This window comes from Leptonotus elevatus, chromosome 2 (genome assembly GCF_054856555.1).
Source record: "Leptonotus elevatus isolate MCC_2025b chromosome 2, RoL_Lele_1.0, whole genome shotgun sequence".
Classification (NCBI taxonomy): Eukaryota; Metazoa; Chordata; class Actinopteri; order Syngnathiformes; family Syngnathidae; genus Leptonotus; species Leptonotus elevatus.
The window spans coordinates 18,291,311-18,303,866 of NC_141240.1; the positions used below are offsets into that span (position 1 = coordinate 18,291,311).

The window sequence follows — 12,556 nt, forward strand, 5'->3', positions numbered from 1 at the left end:
TGGAATTGGATGATGAATGGTTTATGTTTTCTTATTTCATAAGGTGTGGCCTTAACATTGATTTTGTTGGCTCCATTGCAAATAGCGTCATGAAAAAAAATCCCATGCAGCGGTAAATGTGCTTTCAGGGTGCAGCAGGTGAATTTTACTTTAAAAAGTCATGCAAATACTGGACTTCACTACACACACAAACACAAAATGTAATGGAACTTTTTGCACATGAACTCAGTGAGCGAGTGCATCCCCCTGCACTCCGCCTTGGCACAAAAACCCTTATGGGAGCTTTTATGGAACACCAGTATTGAAACAGCACACGTACGCACGCGTGCGCGCACGCTATACAATACATTTGTTCCTAATCGGGAGTGCGCAGTTGCAGAAAGGAGCACACGGTTGCCAAGGCAGCCAACCAATCTCTCCTCCCCTCCCCCTCCCTCCTTCTTTCTCTTTTCCTCTTCCCCGTGTATTATCGGCAGAGGTCGCATGGCAGAGGGAAGTCCGACCACTTTTGTGTACTGGAACCAGTGCGAGAATATGTGCACGTCCATAACAAAGCCAGTGTGAGAGCGCACAGAGAAGGCTGGCATTTGACGGTGGAGTTAAAAACAACAACAAAACAAACAAACAAAGGGAGAGAGAAAAAGAAAGTGTTAACTTGGGAGATTTGTTTTGCTGTGGAATACCCGGATATACAGTAGTTGTGGCAGCACGTGTGCATCCATGACATTTGTGTTTGGAGTGAGGGACTATTTGTCACGCTGAGGACCACTGCGCACCAGCCGGGCACTGAACAGGGGGGGTGGAAGTACACCGAGAACTACTTAAATTCTCCGTTGTTGTCTAATTCTCTTCTTTGGCGTGTGTGAGAGTTTTTTTTTCGACAACAGTGAGTTCGAATCCAAGCTGGAAGTGATTTGATGCGTTCAGGCTCGCTCAACCTGAGATGGACGTGAGATTTTACCCTGCTCCCCCGGCCAATGTGGGTTCATGCTCTCTACCCGCTGATCCAAGTTGCTTGAGCTCGCTGGACTATTACCACTCCAACAAGGTAAAACAATTGCAATAAGTAATTAACACGCTGCGTGTATGTGTGTGTTTGTGTGTATACGCGCCAACGTTTTGACAACCTGCGACGTTTTTTTCTTTTACGCGCGTTTTACTTTCGCTGTCTTTCTTCTCCATAGTTTGCGTGTTTGACCACTTGCCTTATTTTTTTTTACCTGGCATTATAAATATACGTTTAGTGTAACTTTTACTTTTGCCGTATTTTGTCGTTCTGATGTGACATTTCCACGGTGATGTTGATGTTACGCGCAAATCTGACATTTGTCCCAACCCGGCGTGAAAGAGAGGCTGTAAAGAATCCATAGTGGGCTCCTTGATTCTTTATAGCTAGCTTGCACGCTTAACCACCAGGAGTTAGACGATTTAATGGGTGTTTGCTAGTAATAATGTACTCTTAATTGCTTTGTAACGCGATACGTACCGCATAATGTGACTGAAGTGCGTACTTGGCATTTGACAGTACACATTTTAATATAAAAGCCACTGAGAAGGGGGCTAGCTGTCATGTTACAACATGGTTGGAGCAGCACTGTGTCTGTAAGTTCAGCATAGTGCAACAAAACATGGCCAACTACTTTCGAGTCTCTCTGGCCGCTCCATTAGGTACACTTTCATAATGAAACCTATTGCTGCTTTTAAAAAGATGCTCACTTTGATTGACAGTGTCATTCCACTACATCGCCAGACACAAAATGTTAGAAATAGCTCTCAATGCACACAACTACAAACGACAACCATATGGTACAGTATGCAAAACCGGTTATTGTTTTCTTTTCAAAGGCAAAATCACATTCAACTGTGCAGGTGCACCTAATGAAGTGTCTAGTGAGTTGATAGTTTGCATCAACAGTAGGCCATCTATCCAAAGATTTCATGTTTCAAATGTTGGCACTCACCCTGTCAGTCATTCACGCTGATCCCTGATGAACTTTCTTTCCTTAAGACGATGTTCCCCTTTTTACAGTTAAGTGAATGATACATGACACTGTTAGGAACTGTGTGATTGACTGTGTGGGCAACGGAAAGTGTAACCGAACGGAACATTCCAGTAATTAGTTGAAAGAAGAGAGAGGTGTTGGTGAAGATCAGTTCATATCAATCACATATTTGTACCTGTGACTCAAAAATTACTTTTCCACTCAGCCCACACTTCTGTAGGCTTCTGAGTGAAATGAATTTGGATCATCCCAAGAATATGCTTAGTGCATAATCCTGGAGCCGAAGCCTGTGGATGTGACATTACTCGGGCAGAATGACTGAAATACCAGAGTAAGGCCACAAGTGCAGGTGTCATAATACATGTAAACTACGATAGCAGTCAATGCTTTGTTTGTCTTCTTAACATAACGAAGTTCAAGGTTGTCGCTTATTAAAAGACAACTGTTATTCGTTCTGTTCAAAATGTTGTAGATCAAAACATCATGCCTGACATCTTGATTCTACGCTTTCTTGTCCACTATGGAGTCAGAAATTTCATTTTGCCTATTACCATAATTCCATGGTCTTTTTTCCTTATTATTTGGGATGCTCTTGATAGACATTTAAAGCCATTTGAGCAAAAATGTGGTGAGCATGATGAGATTGAGCATTGCTTATTTTTCTATCGAGTCTCTATCTGTCACACACACATATACCCATAGAGAACATGCTTAATTGGTATAACCTGAGCATGTGCTTGTATTTCAGCTTTACAGTGTGTTTATTTGCAAACCTGCACTGTGCCGGGTGACTGGCACTAGATACTGCGAGGATTGTGACCGCAAGCCCTTTTTGAGTAATTAGCAAGTTTATGTGACAGCGAACACGTGTGCCGCCGCCATGCTTTCAGACGCCGTCCCACTGCTCATTTTGGCGACGCAGCTGCTTTCATTCATAATCATTTGCGTGCATGCTGTTAGATTGCCGGTGCCACGTTTTTTTTTATCCCACCCACCTCATTCAGTGAAAGCATATCCGTTACAGTGTTGATCAGTCAGAAAGTACAACAAAGAGTACTGAGCGTGTTTTATGGCCTCAGGCTTTCTTTCTTTGTTTATAGCTCCAATATGGTTGATTAGTCGAATGATACAACAGTGGAGCGCAGACTTCCAAAGCCGAGCAGTCCGAGTTTGGATCAGCACCAAATTGTGACTTAATTGTTGTCACTAAGATTCTTGCAATAGATTCTCACTCACCCACATATATCCGGACAAAATATAATGGCTTGCTATGCCACACCCCTTTGTGAAATGATGTGTAAATCATTGAACAAATTTTCCTTTTTTGTTCACCAAAGCATAACCCCCTTGGTAAGAAAAGTGACAACACTGTGTTCATGATGCTTGGCAATTGGTCGCCGAGAAAAAGCAGCATAAAATGAACTGTGGGGGATACTTCAAATGCAGGATGAGATGATTCAGAAAGATCCATAAATAACCCTGAAGATTTCTACTTCACTACTTTTCAGTGCCCACTTCATTTTCACTATGCGTTCACGTCTTTTATCTCCGTGGCGCTCTCGCAGTGCCTGAGAGAATATATACAGAATAATAGCTCCACAGCAGCTTTGAGCAGGGATAATATGAAACTGTGTCATTTGTTAATGCTGTCTGCTGCCTCACGGGCGGCATGCTTACATGTATTACTCATGTGATGCACAAAAAGGCAGTTTTAGAAGGACCAGATACATTTTTCCTCACTTGTACAATTGCAACTGTGCAGAGGCTATTTGTTTGCCAGACTCTCCTCATTTGCTCTGGGAGAAGGGAACACCTTGTCAGCTGCTTTATTTGAATACCTTAATCAAACAGTGGTGACTGCTACAGCCGCTCCAGTCAGGCATTGCCTACAGTACAAGAGTGCAGAGAGAGTGTTTATACACTCAAGCCCCACCCAGCTCATATATCCTCCCAACAACTGATATCTGCCTCGATAGGACATGACTAAAGAGCTGAAGCTTTGTTGCCTGGTGGTCCTTCGCTGCCTCTGATAAGCTGGGAAATGATGCGCTCCATTTCAATGCCTTATCGCGCTCCTGTTTTTTTTTTTTTTTTACAGTACTGCCTTGTATGCATGCGCGCGCGCGTGTGTCTGTGTATGTGCGGTGCAAAGGTTACTTTCACTCTACATATTCAGAGTGTTTCCATCCAGGCTCATAATGCATCAAGTGAATAGATGGGGTCATTCTGTACGGTGTACCAGTCAACCTTGTGTCTATGTAGAGCATATAACTAGAATGTAAATCGGGTTCAAACTTCCACCAAGGACTAACGGGAACTGTTTATGGCCATTATCTGTTAGTTAGTTAATGGACTACCTTCTGGTATGTAACGGAGGAGCCACATGGATCATGGTACCCTCGCACGTATGCATACTCAGCGTAATGGGAGTGGTAGGCCTGATGGTAGAGAAGCCCACCGGCAACCTACCACCCAAGTTTTTGTAAAAAAATAAACCTGCATAGTAATGTGATTCTTTGGGTTGGACTGTTCCATTGTAGCAATTGTGACTACAAGTCCTACACCTAGGTTTAGATCCCCAGCTAAATTGAATAGGTTCTTCATTTGTTTAGGCAGCACCTATCAAAAAAGTTGTGATGCAATACTTTTGCAATGTACTGTTTTCATTGTTTGTTTTGGACAAATGTGAAAGAGCAACAACATGGCTAGAATTGGAAACAACAAGAAAGACGCTCATTGGGACCAAACAATCCAAATTAGGGTCAGTCATCATATATTTTTTACAATGTAGTGCCTCAGTTATGTTATTAACCTTGAAACTAGAATATTTCTCAGTATAGATTAGACTTCTACCAAGGCCTAACAATCCTAATTTGGTGTTTGGTGCACCAGAAAACTTTTCTAGTTGAGATTTTTCAAAATTCAGCAAAAACAAAGAAGGCAACTAAGAAACAGCAATTAAAATATTACAAAGAGGTTCAAATACATCATAAATGTAGTTTTGAGCTTTGTTTGGATCTGCTCCTGCAGCACCTTTTCTTGGCCTGTGCTTTTACCCTCCACAATAGTGTGGGAATTGTTTGAGCACTTTTGATGTAATCCTGCTCGCAATCAAACCCTACAAACTTCAGTTAAGACATAACCTCCTGGTCAGGGACAACAAATTAACCGGTAGCAGCCGTCACTCAGGCAGGCTGTTGCATGTTCATGTTGCGTGTACACTGCTGTCGCTTTTAGCTAATGACAAATTCTGTGGCATGTGACAGCGAGGCGCAGAGTGAGAATCAAAGGATGAGTGAGAGTCAAATGGGTTGAAATAATCAGTGGCCCGGTATGTGGACAGTGTCTGCGTGCGTGCGTGTGCGTGCGTGCGTGTGTGTGTGATGCTAAGTCAGGGCCATTCAAGCGTTTTGCTGACTCCGGCATCACAATCACAATTGCTTTCATAGCCCTGTGCAGAGGAAGGCTGTGCATACCACTGTGGAAAAGCTTGTGACACACAGTGTGCGTGTGTGTGTGTGTGGGGGGGGGGGGGGGGGGGGGGCAAGTACAAACAGACACTACATCATATTCCCCACACTTTGACACAGAGTTTTTTTTTTTTATAGGGGACTCTGACCAAAGGAAATATTTATTGAAACCATTTCAATAAAACCAAACTTGGCTCTGACATGGTCACACGGTCTGAACTTCTTTCTTTGATTAATGTTTTCACCTTGGTGACTTTATTTTACTACTGCTAACCTTGTAATGTCACATACTTACTGATTTCCACCCATTTTGCCTTGGCACATTAGTGTGCTGTGAGTGATCATCAGGGGTGCCACATGAGATGATCCAATTGCACTTAATTTGTCAGAAAATTATTATTAAATACAAATAGGGCTGGGCGATATGACTGAAAAGTGTATCACAATATGAGTATTTCATATCAGTCGATATCAATATTTTTTAAATATTTTTTCCAATTTAAAATAAGCAAAACAATTACATTGATAAATGATAAATTCAAATCAATTCAACTGATTAAAGATCAAATTAAATAAAACACGACTATCCAGAGGAAAACTACTTCAAAATATTTGGTAAAAAATAACTAAATAAATGCATAAACTCACAATGTAATAGTTTCATTGGTTTATATACCTTAGAGTTGACCAACCATTTTAGGACTACTTTATCTTTTTAGTGGGCTCATTATTACCAGAGTTTTACTTGCCTGATGCTGAAGGTTGGTGCTGGCTAACATTGGAGCGAGCACGTCAAAAACAAGGAACTCTCCACGTATATATCCGGATATGTTTAATTGGGCTGGTGTGCACAATATAATCTTATCCCAAGAGTTGTACTGAGTCGACTGGTCTTCAATTTGAACAAAGTTAGCCACAGTTTTGGTTGGCGCGCATACGCAACAAAGTATGTGCGCGCACGCATTGCTTCGTTGGTTCGACTCTCGACAGCTACTTCGGCAAGAACGGTTCTTTTGAGCTCAAAACATGTTTTTGCACTCAAAAGGTCCTCTTAAGTTCTTGTAATTGTGGTTCAAATCTACTGTCACACAGTAGCCTCTGCCTATAACACGCACAATGCCGGCGTTTGCTCCCTGATTTTTTTTCAATCAAACATTTCATTGAACATTTATTTATATTATATTGACATTCAGCACGTCTATCATGATACGCTGGTGTCAGGCAGAAACTTGCAAGTATCTCAGCTTTATTTCTAAATCTGAGAGCGAGAGAGTGGGAGAGAGGGATTTGCTCCCAAAAATGTATAAACATGTTCTATTTTAAATGTCCCAAAGATATATTCATATGTTTTTTATGTTTTGTTTATTTTTTATGTTAGAGCATACAGGCTTTGATACAGCTTCTGACATGAAGAGTTCTCTTAAAGCTATGGAAGTTATTACAAAAACGGCCAGCAGGTGTCAGGAGAGTATTTCTTTTGGTAGGTTCCATGTTTTTATAGCAAAAGAACACAATATTCTGTGGGTCTTGCAAAATCAGTCAAAATCCAGTACAACAGCCGGGAGCAAAGGGGGTTGCTTCAGTGAAAATGTCTGGGATTGAATGAGTTAAATATGTGAGGATGGTGACCCCAAATGGACAAAAATACCTACATCTCACATGCATGTATTTTGGTAGTATATGAATGACTCTTTATAATGTAAATAAGTAATGCAATAATATTTGGTTGCTATTTCACTTATTTCATCTATTGGTCTGGAAGGTCACCGATAAACGAGGAGTTTTTGTAGATTTCGGAGGGTCTCAAATAATCAAAATTTTGTCTTACTATCTTTGTAAAAGAATCATTTGTGATATTGCAAATATGTCTTGTAGTGTCATGGTTGTTGATTGGTGGGTACAAGTTCATCTCTTTTAGCCATAATGAAGCCCGGACGCATCTCTTGGTGTACTGTGCTTACATGAGTCTGCCAGGGCCTTCCCATGGGGCTGTGCAATGGCATCCTCATTCCTACAGCTGAAGAAGAAAGAAGAAATGGTGCCAGCACCTGCTGCAGAATAGTCCCCTGGGTGTTTAGTTAAATGTTGATTATGCTCGTTAATGGCTGCACAGAGTCTGACATAACCATGTGTGACAGTGTTAAAGCTCGAGATTTTCCTTTTTAGCGTTCAAATGCGTATGTCAGGGAAATATGTAGAAATAAAATACTTGTTCTCACTGTATTAAGTTTTTCTAAGCAGTCATTACAATATTTAGAAATTGAAAAAAATAGATTGTAGTACATCATAAATTGTTTTCACTGTAGTAACTATTTCTAAATGTTTACTCACCGTCAATGTAGTTATATAAATTATTGCATTAATATGTATATATCTTCCATAATATTTTAATCATTAAATGGCGCGGTTAAACATGGCCTTATATTGAGGTCCGTGGTATCCAAGTTAGCAAACATGGTTCGTTGCCTGCTTTATATTGTTTATAGTCATAATATAATGTGTATACCTGAATTGTTGTATTGCATGAGAAGAACCTTCAGCATGAAGGGCGTCATTAGTTTCTATACCGCACACATGTTGCGCATGTATGCATATATGTATGAATGGAAGAGGCAGGGATCTGGACAAACATTCTTGGTTGTCTCAGCTTCCCGAGGTATGCCCTGTGCAAACACTGCGGGGCCTGCTATAAGCTCCTTGCCAAGGTTGTAAGGTTCTTTTACTCTCTTGTTTAATGGAATATCTCTTACAAATATAATCGGCCCCAGTGTTTGCACTGCAGGTTGAAGGGATAGCACACACATGGAAGTCAAAGTCTGCTGAGAGGCTGGCGAAGTCCATGTGATCTGTCAAGAATACTTCTTTATTGTGTCTGTCTGACATATTTAGCAGGCTGATATAATTGCCTGGGCAAGGCTGAAATTGTAGCAAAGGCCGCGGGAGCCCACAGAACAACTGAGGGAATCCAACTGTGGCTCTTTTTGGAGAGACAATGATGAGCTCTATGATTGTTTACAAGGAGAAGTGTTTGAGAAAGTCTGCTACATGGAAGTTGTAATACCGTGTGGCGTCAGCTCTTTGCACTGTTATTATATTTGGTTTAAAGCATGGGAGTTGGCTTAAGAGCACAATTATGGAAAGAGAACGGATCTTGACTGATGTTGTTGAAAAAGAAGCACAGAGGTCAGGGGGTGGAGAATATCACAGGAAAGTAAGAAAAAAAGGCCCTTTTTTGGTATTGTTAAACTATACACATTCTCATGGCCCTGAGCAATGTGGATGAGATAAGTGAAGAAACTGAAGAATGAAAAGTAGCATTCTGCAAATAATGACATGAGGTTAATGTAGGCATGCTTTCAGGGACTGTTTTAGGTCTTTTCAAGCTCCAGCAGCCTATCATTGCATTGCGAGGGTTGTTAACAGACAGGAAAGGGTAACTTGAGCTGATCTTTTTTTATATATAGTTTTGTTAATATCACAGTAGACAGTAAAACAAATCCCAACACCAACTCTATTCTAAAGCAGCACTTACTGGCACAAACCGCGAGACCCAAGAAAGCATTCTGTGTATGTGTGTATAGTGTGTGTGTGTTGCCCGTGTGCTTGTGTATGGGATGTGTGCAATTGTATCCCACACCACAATGGTATCAATGTAGCGTATTGTGTACGTAGCAGAAAATAAAAGTGACTCTGTCTCTGTGTGCAGTTTGTAAAATGAACCAGCTCTGCAGATGCAATGTAATCAGAGCTGTGCTAATGCTAATGCTAATGCTAATACTTCAATTATAGCATGAGAGAATGGCTGACCTACAGTATGTTTGTTTAATTTGCTTTGGAGCTCATATTATTGTGCCCCATGAAATTTACCTAGCAACAAGTGGTGTCATTTGACCAGGCAAAAATAAAATCAGCTGGACCAACATTCGTACACAGCAGATAAGATAGTAAGAAGTGCAACGTCATTCTTTTGGTCCTTTTGAGTTGAGGACAGAAAATAACTGTACATATCTGTTTTGATTTTGTATCTATGCTGAAACACTTTTACAATGTTTGACCTGGATCTCCTTCCTGCATTCAAAATACAATAAAGTTTTTGGGAATTTTGTTTTCAGGAATTGTTATTTTTAGTCAAGTTAAGCCAAGCACTACGCTTAATTTTAGTGTTTTCATCAAACGAATACCAGTGCCAGTGCTAAAGAAGAAGGAGGATGCTGCATACTTGTACACAAAGGCGCTGTCAGTGTCATAAGCAGCAACAATGTTTGTGTCACAGCAGTGAAAAGCAAGTGAAACTGAGAGATGGTCATGTTTTATTAAGCCCGATAATACCGCCTAATCTGTGGTTCGGGTTACACAGTGCTTTTGTGGGTAATTAGAGATCATGTCATTTGCCTGGCCTGCTGAAAAAGTGCACTCCACCCTAATACCCCCTCTCTCCGCCTTTCTCCCTGCACCTCCCTTTTTTCCCCTCACTCGTTCTGTCACTTACACAAGCTCCTCCTCATGCTTCCTGGTGAGACGGCTTCCTGTCAACAAAGCACGCGCACGCACGTAAACAAACATAAGTCAGGTAGCACTGCATCAGAGAGAGTGTACCCCACCATATGTTTCCCTGATCAGAATTCTGTCAGAGGAAGTTGACATTGTAGGCCATTGTGATGCGTGGAACTTGTTAGATGGTTGACTTAAGCTCCGCCGGCAAGTGCCCCAGGTTTACTGTGACCTAAACAAGAGCACTTGATACAGAGCACACGTAGCCTTAGACTTTAAGTAGCATGCTGAATTTTGTTATAAGCATTAAATGATGTCCATCCTTTTCACCACATCACACAAACACATAAAAATAATCCATTAGGGATGACCCTTTGACTACATTTCTGAGATTAGCAAAGGGCAAAATATATTAATCAATTTATTGGCTGTCGCTATAATTGTTCTGAACTCCTGCTTTGGACTGCAAACTAATTGAGAATAAATCAGCAGCATCGCAGTCAAGTTGGGCAGACAATTTTGCCTGAATTATTTTATGACACATTTAATAAGTCATCAATGAACAAAAATTCATTCTTGTGCCTATCCTTTGTAATCCATATTAAGACCCTTAAATGGTAAATAAATACACATACCAGCAGGTTGAAAAGGTGCACATGTACAATGTAATGTTGATGAGATGTTATATGAAACAATTGTTTTTTGTTAGTTTATTGTTGTGGCTGTAGTTTGCAGTGTTTTGGCGCAGAATTGCAGTTAACCTTAATTAGCTAATTGGCGGGGTCGATATATGAGAAAGCTCTCAGTCGAGTAGTGCACTACACTACTGCAAACTACAAATACAATAATTAAACATATTGTTAATTGCTATTCTGATTTAAATCATGTAGATCCGTTTTTTTATGTAAATATATTGATTTTGCATTTTTATTTTATGCCTCCGCTTCAATTTTTTTTTATAAGATTGTCTAATCAAAATTGACAATACACACCAATAGGCTGCGTTTCAAAGTGCTACAGTCAGAGAAAAACTGCACCAGGTGATGTAAACCAGCAAACCAGCTTTATTCATGACATTCTTATCACATCCACTCACGCTGTTCATACTGCACCACACAAAACTTTATTAACCTCCTCAATTCCTCTATAGCCACTAGATGAGATCTCGTAAATTATAATTCTATCCAACACAGTGGGGGTAGGGCGTATCATATATATTATACTGCTGTCGTATAGGCAACTGGCTTGCATATACTGTAAGAGCACTTCGGGTATTTGCATATAATTGTATTAAAAGGAATCGTCTATAGATTTGGCGGGTAATTATTGCCCGTGCGACATTCAAGTGTCATGATGGAAAAATAACATCGAAATGAAATGAAAATGGTAAACCTAATCTACATACTGTAGATATATCTTGACTGAGTCTTATTATGCTTAATAGCAACATGTCCGCCGTGGATGTAATGTATGGGACATTATTTTGACAAGCAAATTGCTACTAATGGATTTTTGTTTTTGGGTGCATGGCTGTTATTGGAAGTAAGCAAGAAAACAACCGTGTAGAAATGCAACATGCATAATTAACATTGATTGGTTCACTTTTTTGTACACTCATTACACGCAAATCGATTACAATTGTGCACTTTAACCTCATACTTTGCATATGAGATAAGCACTCGTGTATTCCTGTAAATGACTTGAAACTCAATTTTCATGAAAGGAAGACAGAAATTAGCACATATTTCTGTTAATTAACTATCTAACTGTAATGTTCTTGCCAGTATTGTGCCGGAACATTTTCTGCTATAAACTCCCATCGATCAAAGCCTCCGTTGAAATCTTTTTGGACCGATGCATGAGCTGCAATGGTTGCATGAGGAAGCTAAGAGAAAAATAATAATCCCAAGTTGCCCAATTAGAGTGGTAAATTTTGAACCCTACAGGACCCTCCCTGCACACACACACACACACACACATGCACGCACGCGCACGCACACACACACGGAGCATAGAGCTTTAAGGCATTTCATTTCCTCTCCTACCATGACAACATCACAATATAATAGGACATGGTGTCACGTGACACCACCGACATAGAACAATGAAATGACTCTGTGCGTCTGTCTTGAAGGGCAAACCGGGTAGTCGTTACATAAACTAGAATTGGTTCAAATATCCCCCAAAAATGCCTTTTCCTTGAAAAGAATAGATACATTAATTATAGGATTATTTTTGATGGCATAACTTGCTCTTCTTTTGTCAGTGATGAGTGATTGCATACCGTCAAGTCTGACAAGACTTGATGCTGATTTCATTTCAACTTTATTTAAACCCAACTGTCAGTGTTAATTAAATGTGGCTACAGATAGCATGCCAACCTGACATTAGGGATCAGGTTTACATCCTTCAAAGTGTTACGGTAATACTGTACATTTACTCCCCCAGAGCTCTATTCTGAATCCGGACTCACTATTTGACCTTTTGTTAGTTTGGCATTCATTATATCATCGGCACTCTTGTCAAACAATGAAGGAGTGGATGAACGTTCTGTCTACCGATCAGATCAGCGAGCCAAAGAGTTATTGAAAA

General features: G+C 40.4%; 1 protein-coding gene across 3 annotated transcripts in view; it reads left to right on the forward strand.

Annotated features, from left to right (window-relative positions):
* Positions 1-441: 441 nt before the first annotated feature.
* Positions 442-12,556, forward strand: part of LOC147178662 (TOX high mobility group box family member 2-like) — a 91,572-nt gene continuing 79,457 nt past the window's right edge. For all 3 annotated transcript variants that reach the window (XR_015094176.1, XM_086069728.1, XM_086069729.1), the window contains exon 1: positions 442-1,048. Coding sequence is in view for 2 of the 3 variants with exons in the window: in XM_086069728.1 (XP_085925854.1) it covers positions 944-1,048 (105 nt within the window). In the remaining variant the exon portion in view is untranslated. The remainder of the gene's footprint in view (positions 1,049-12,556) is intronic.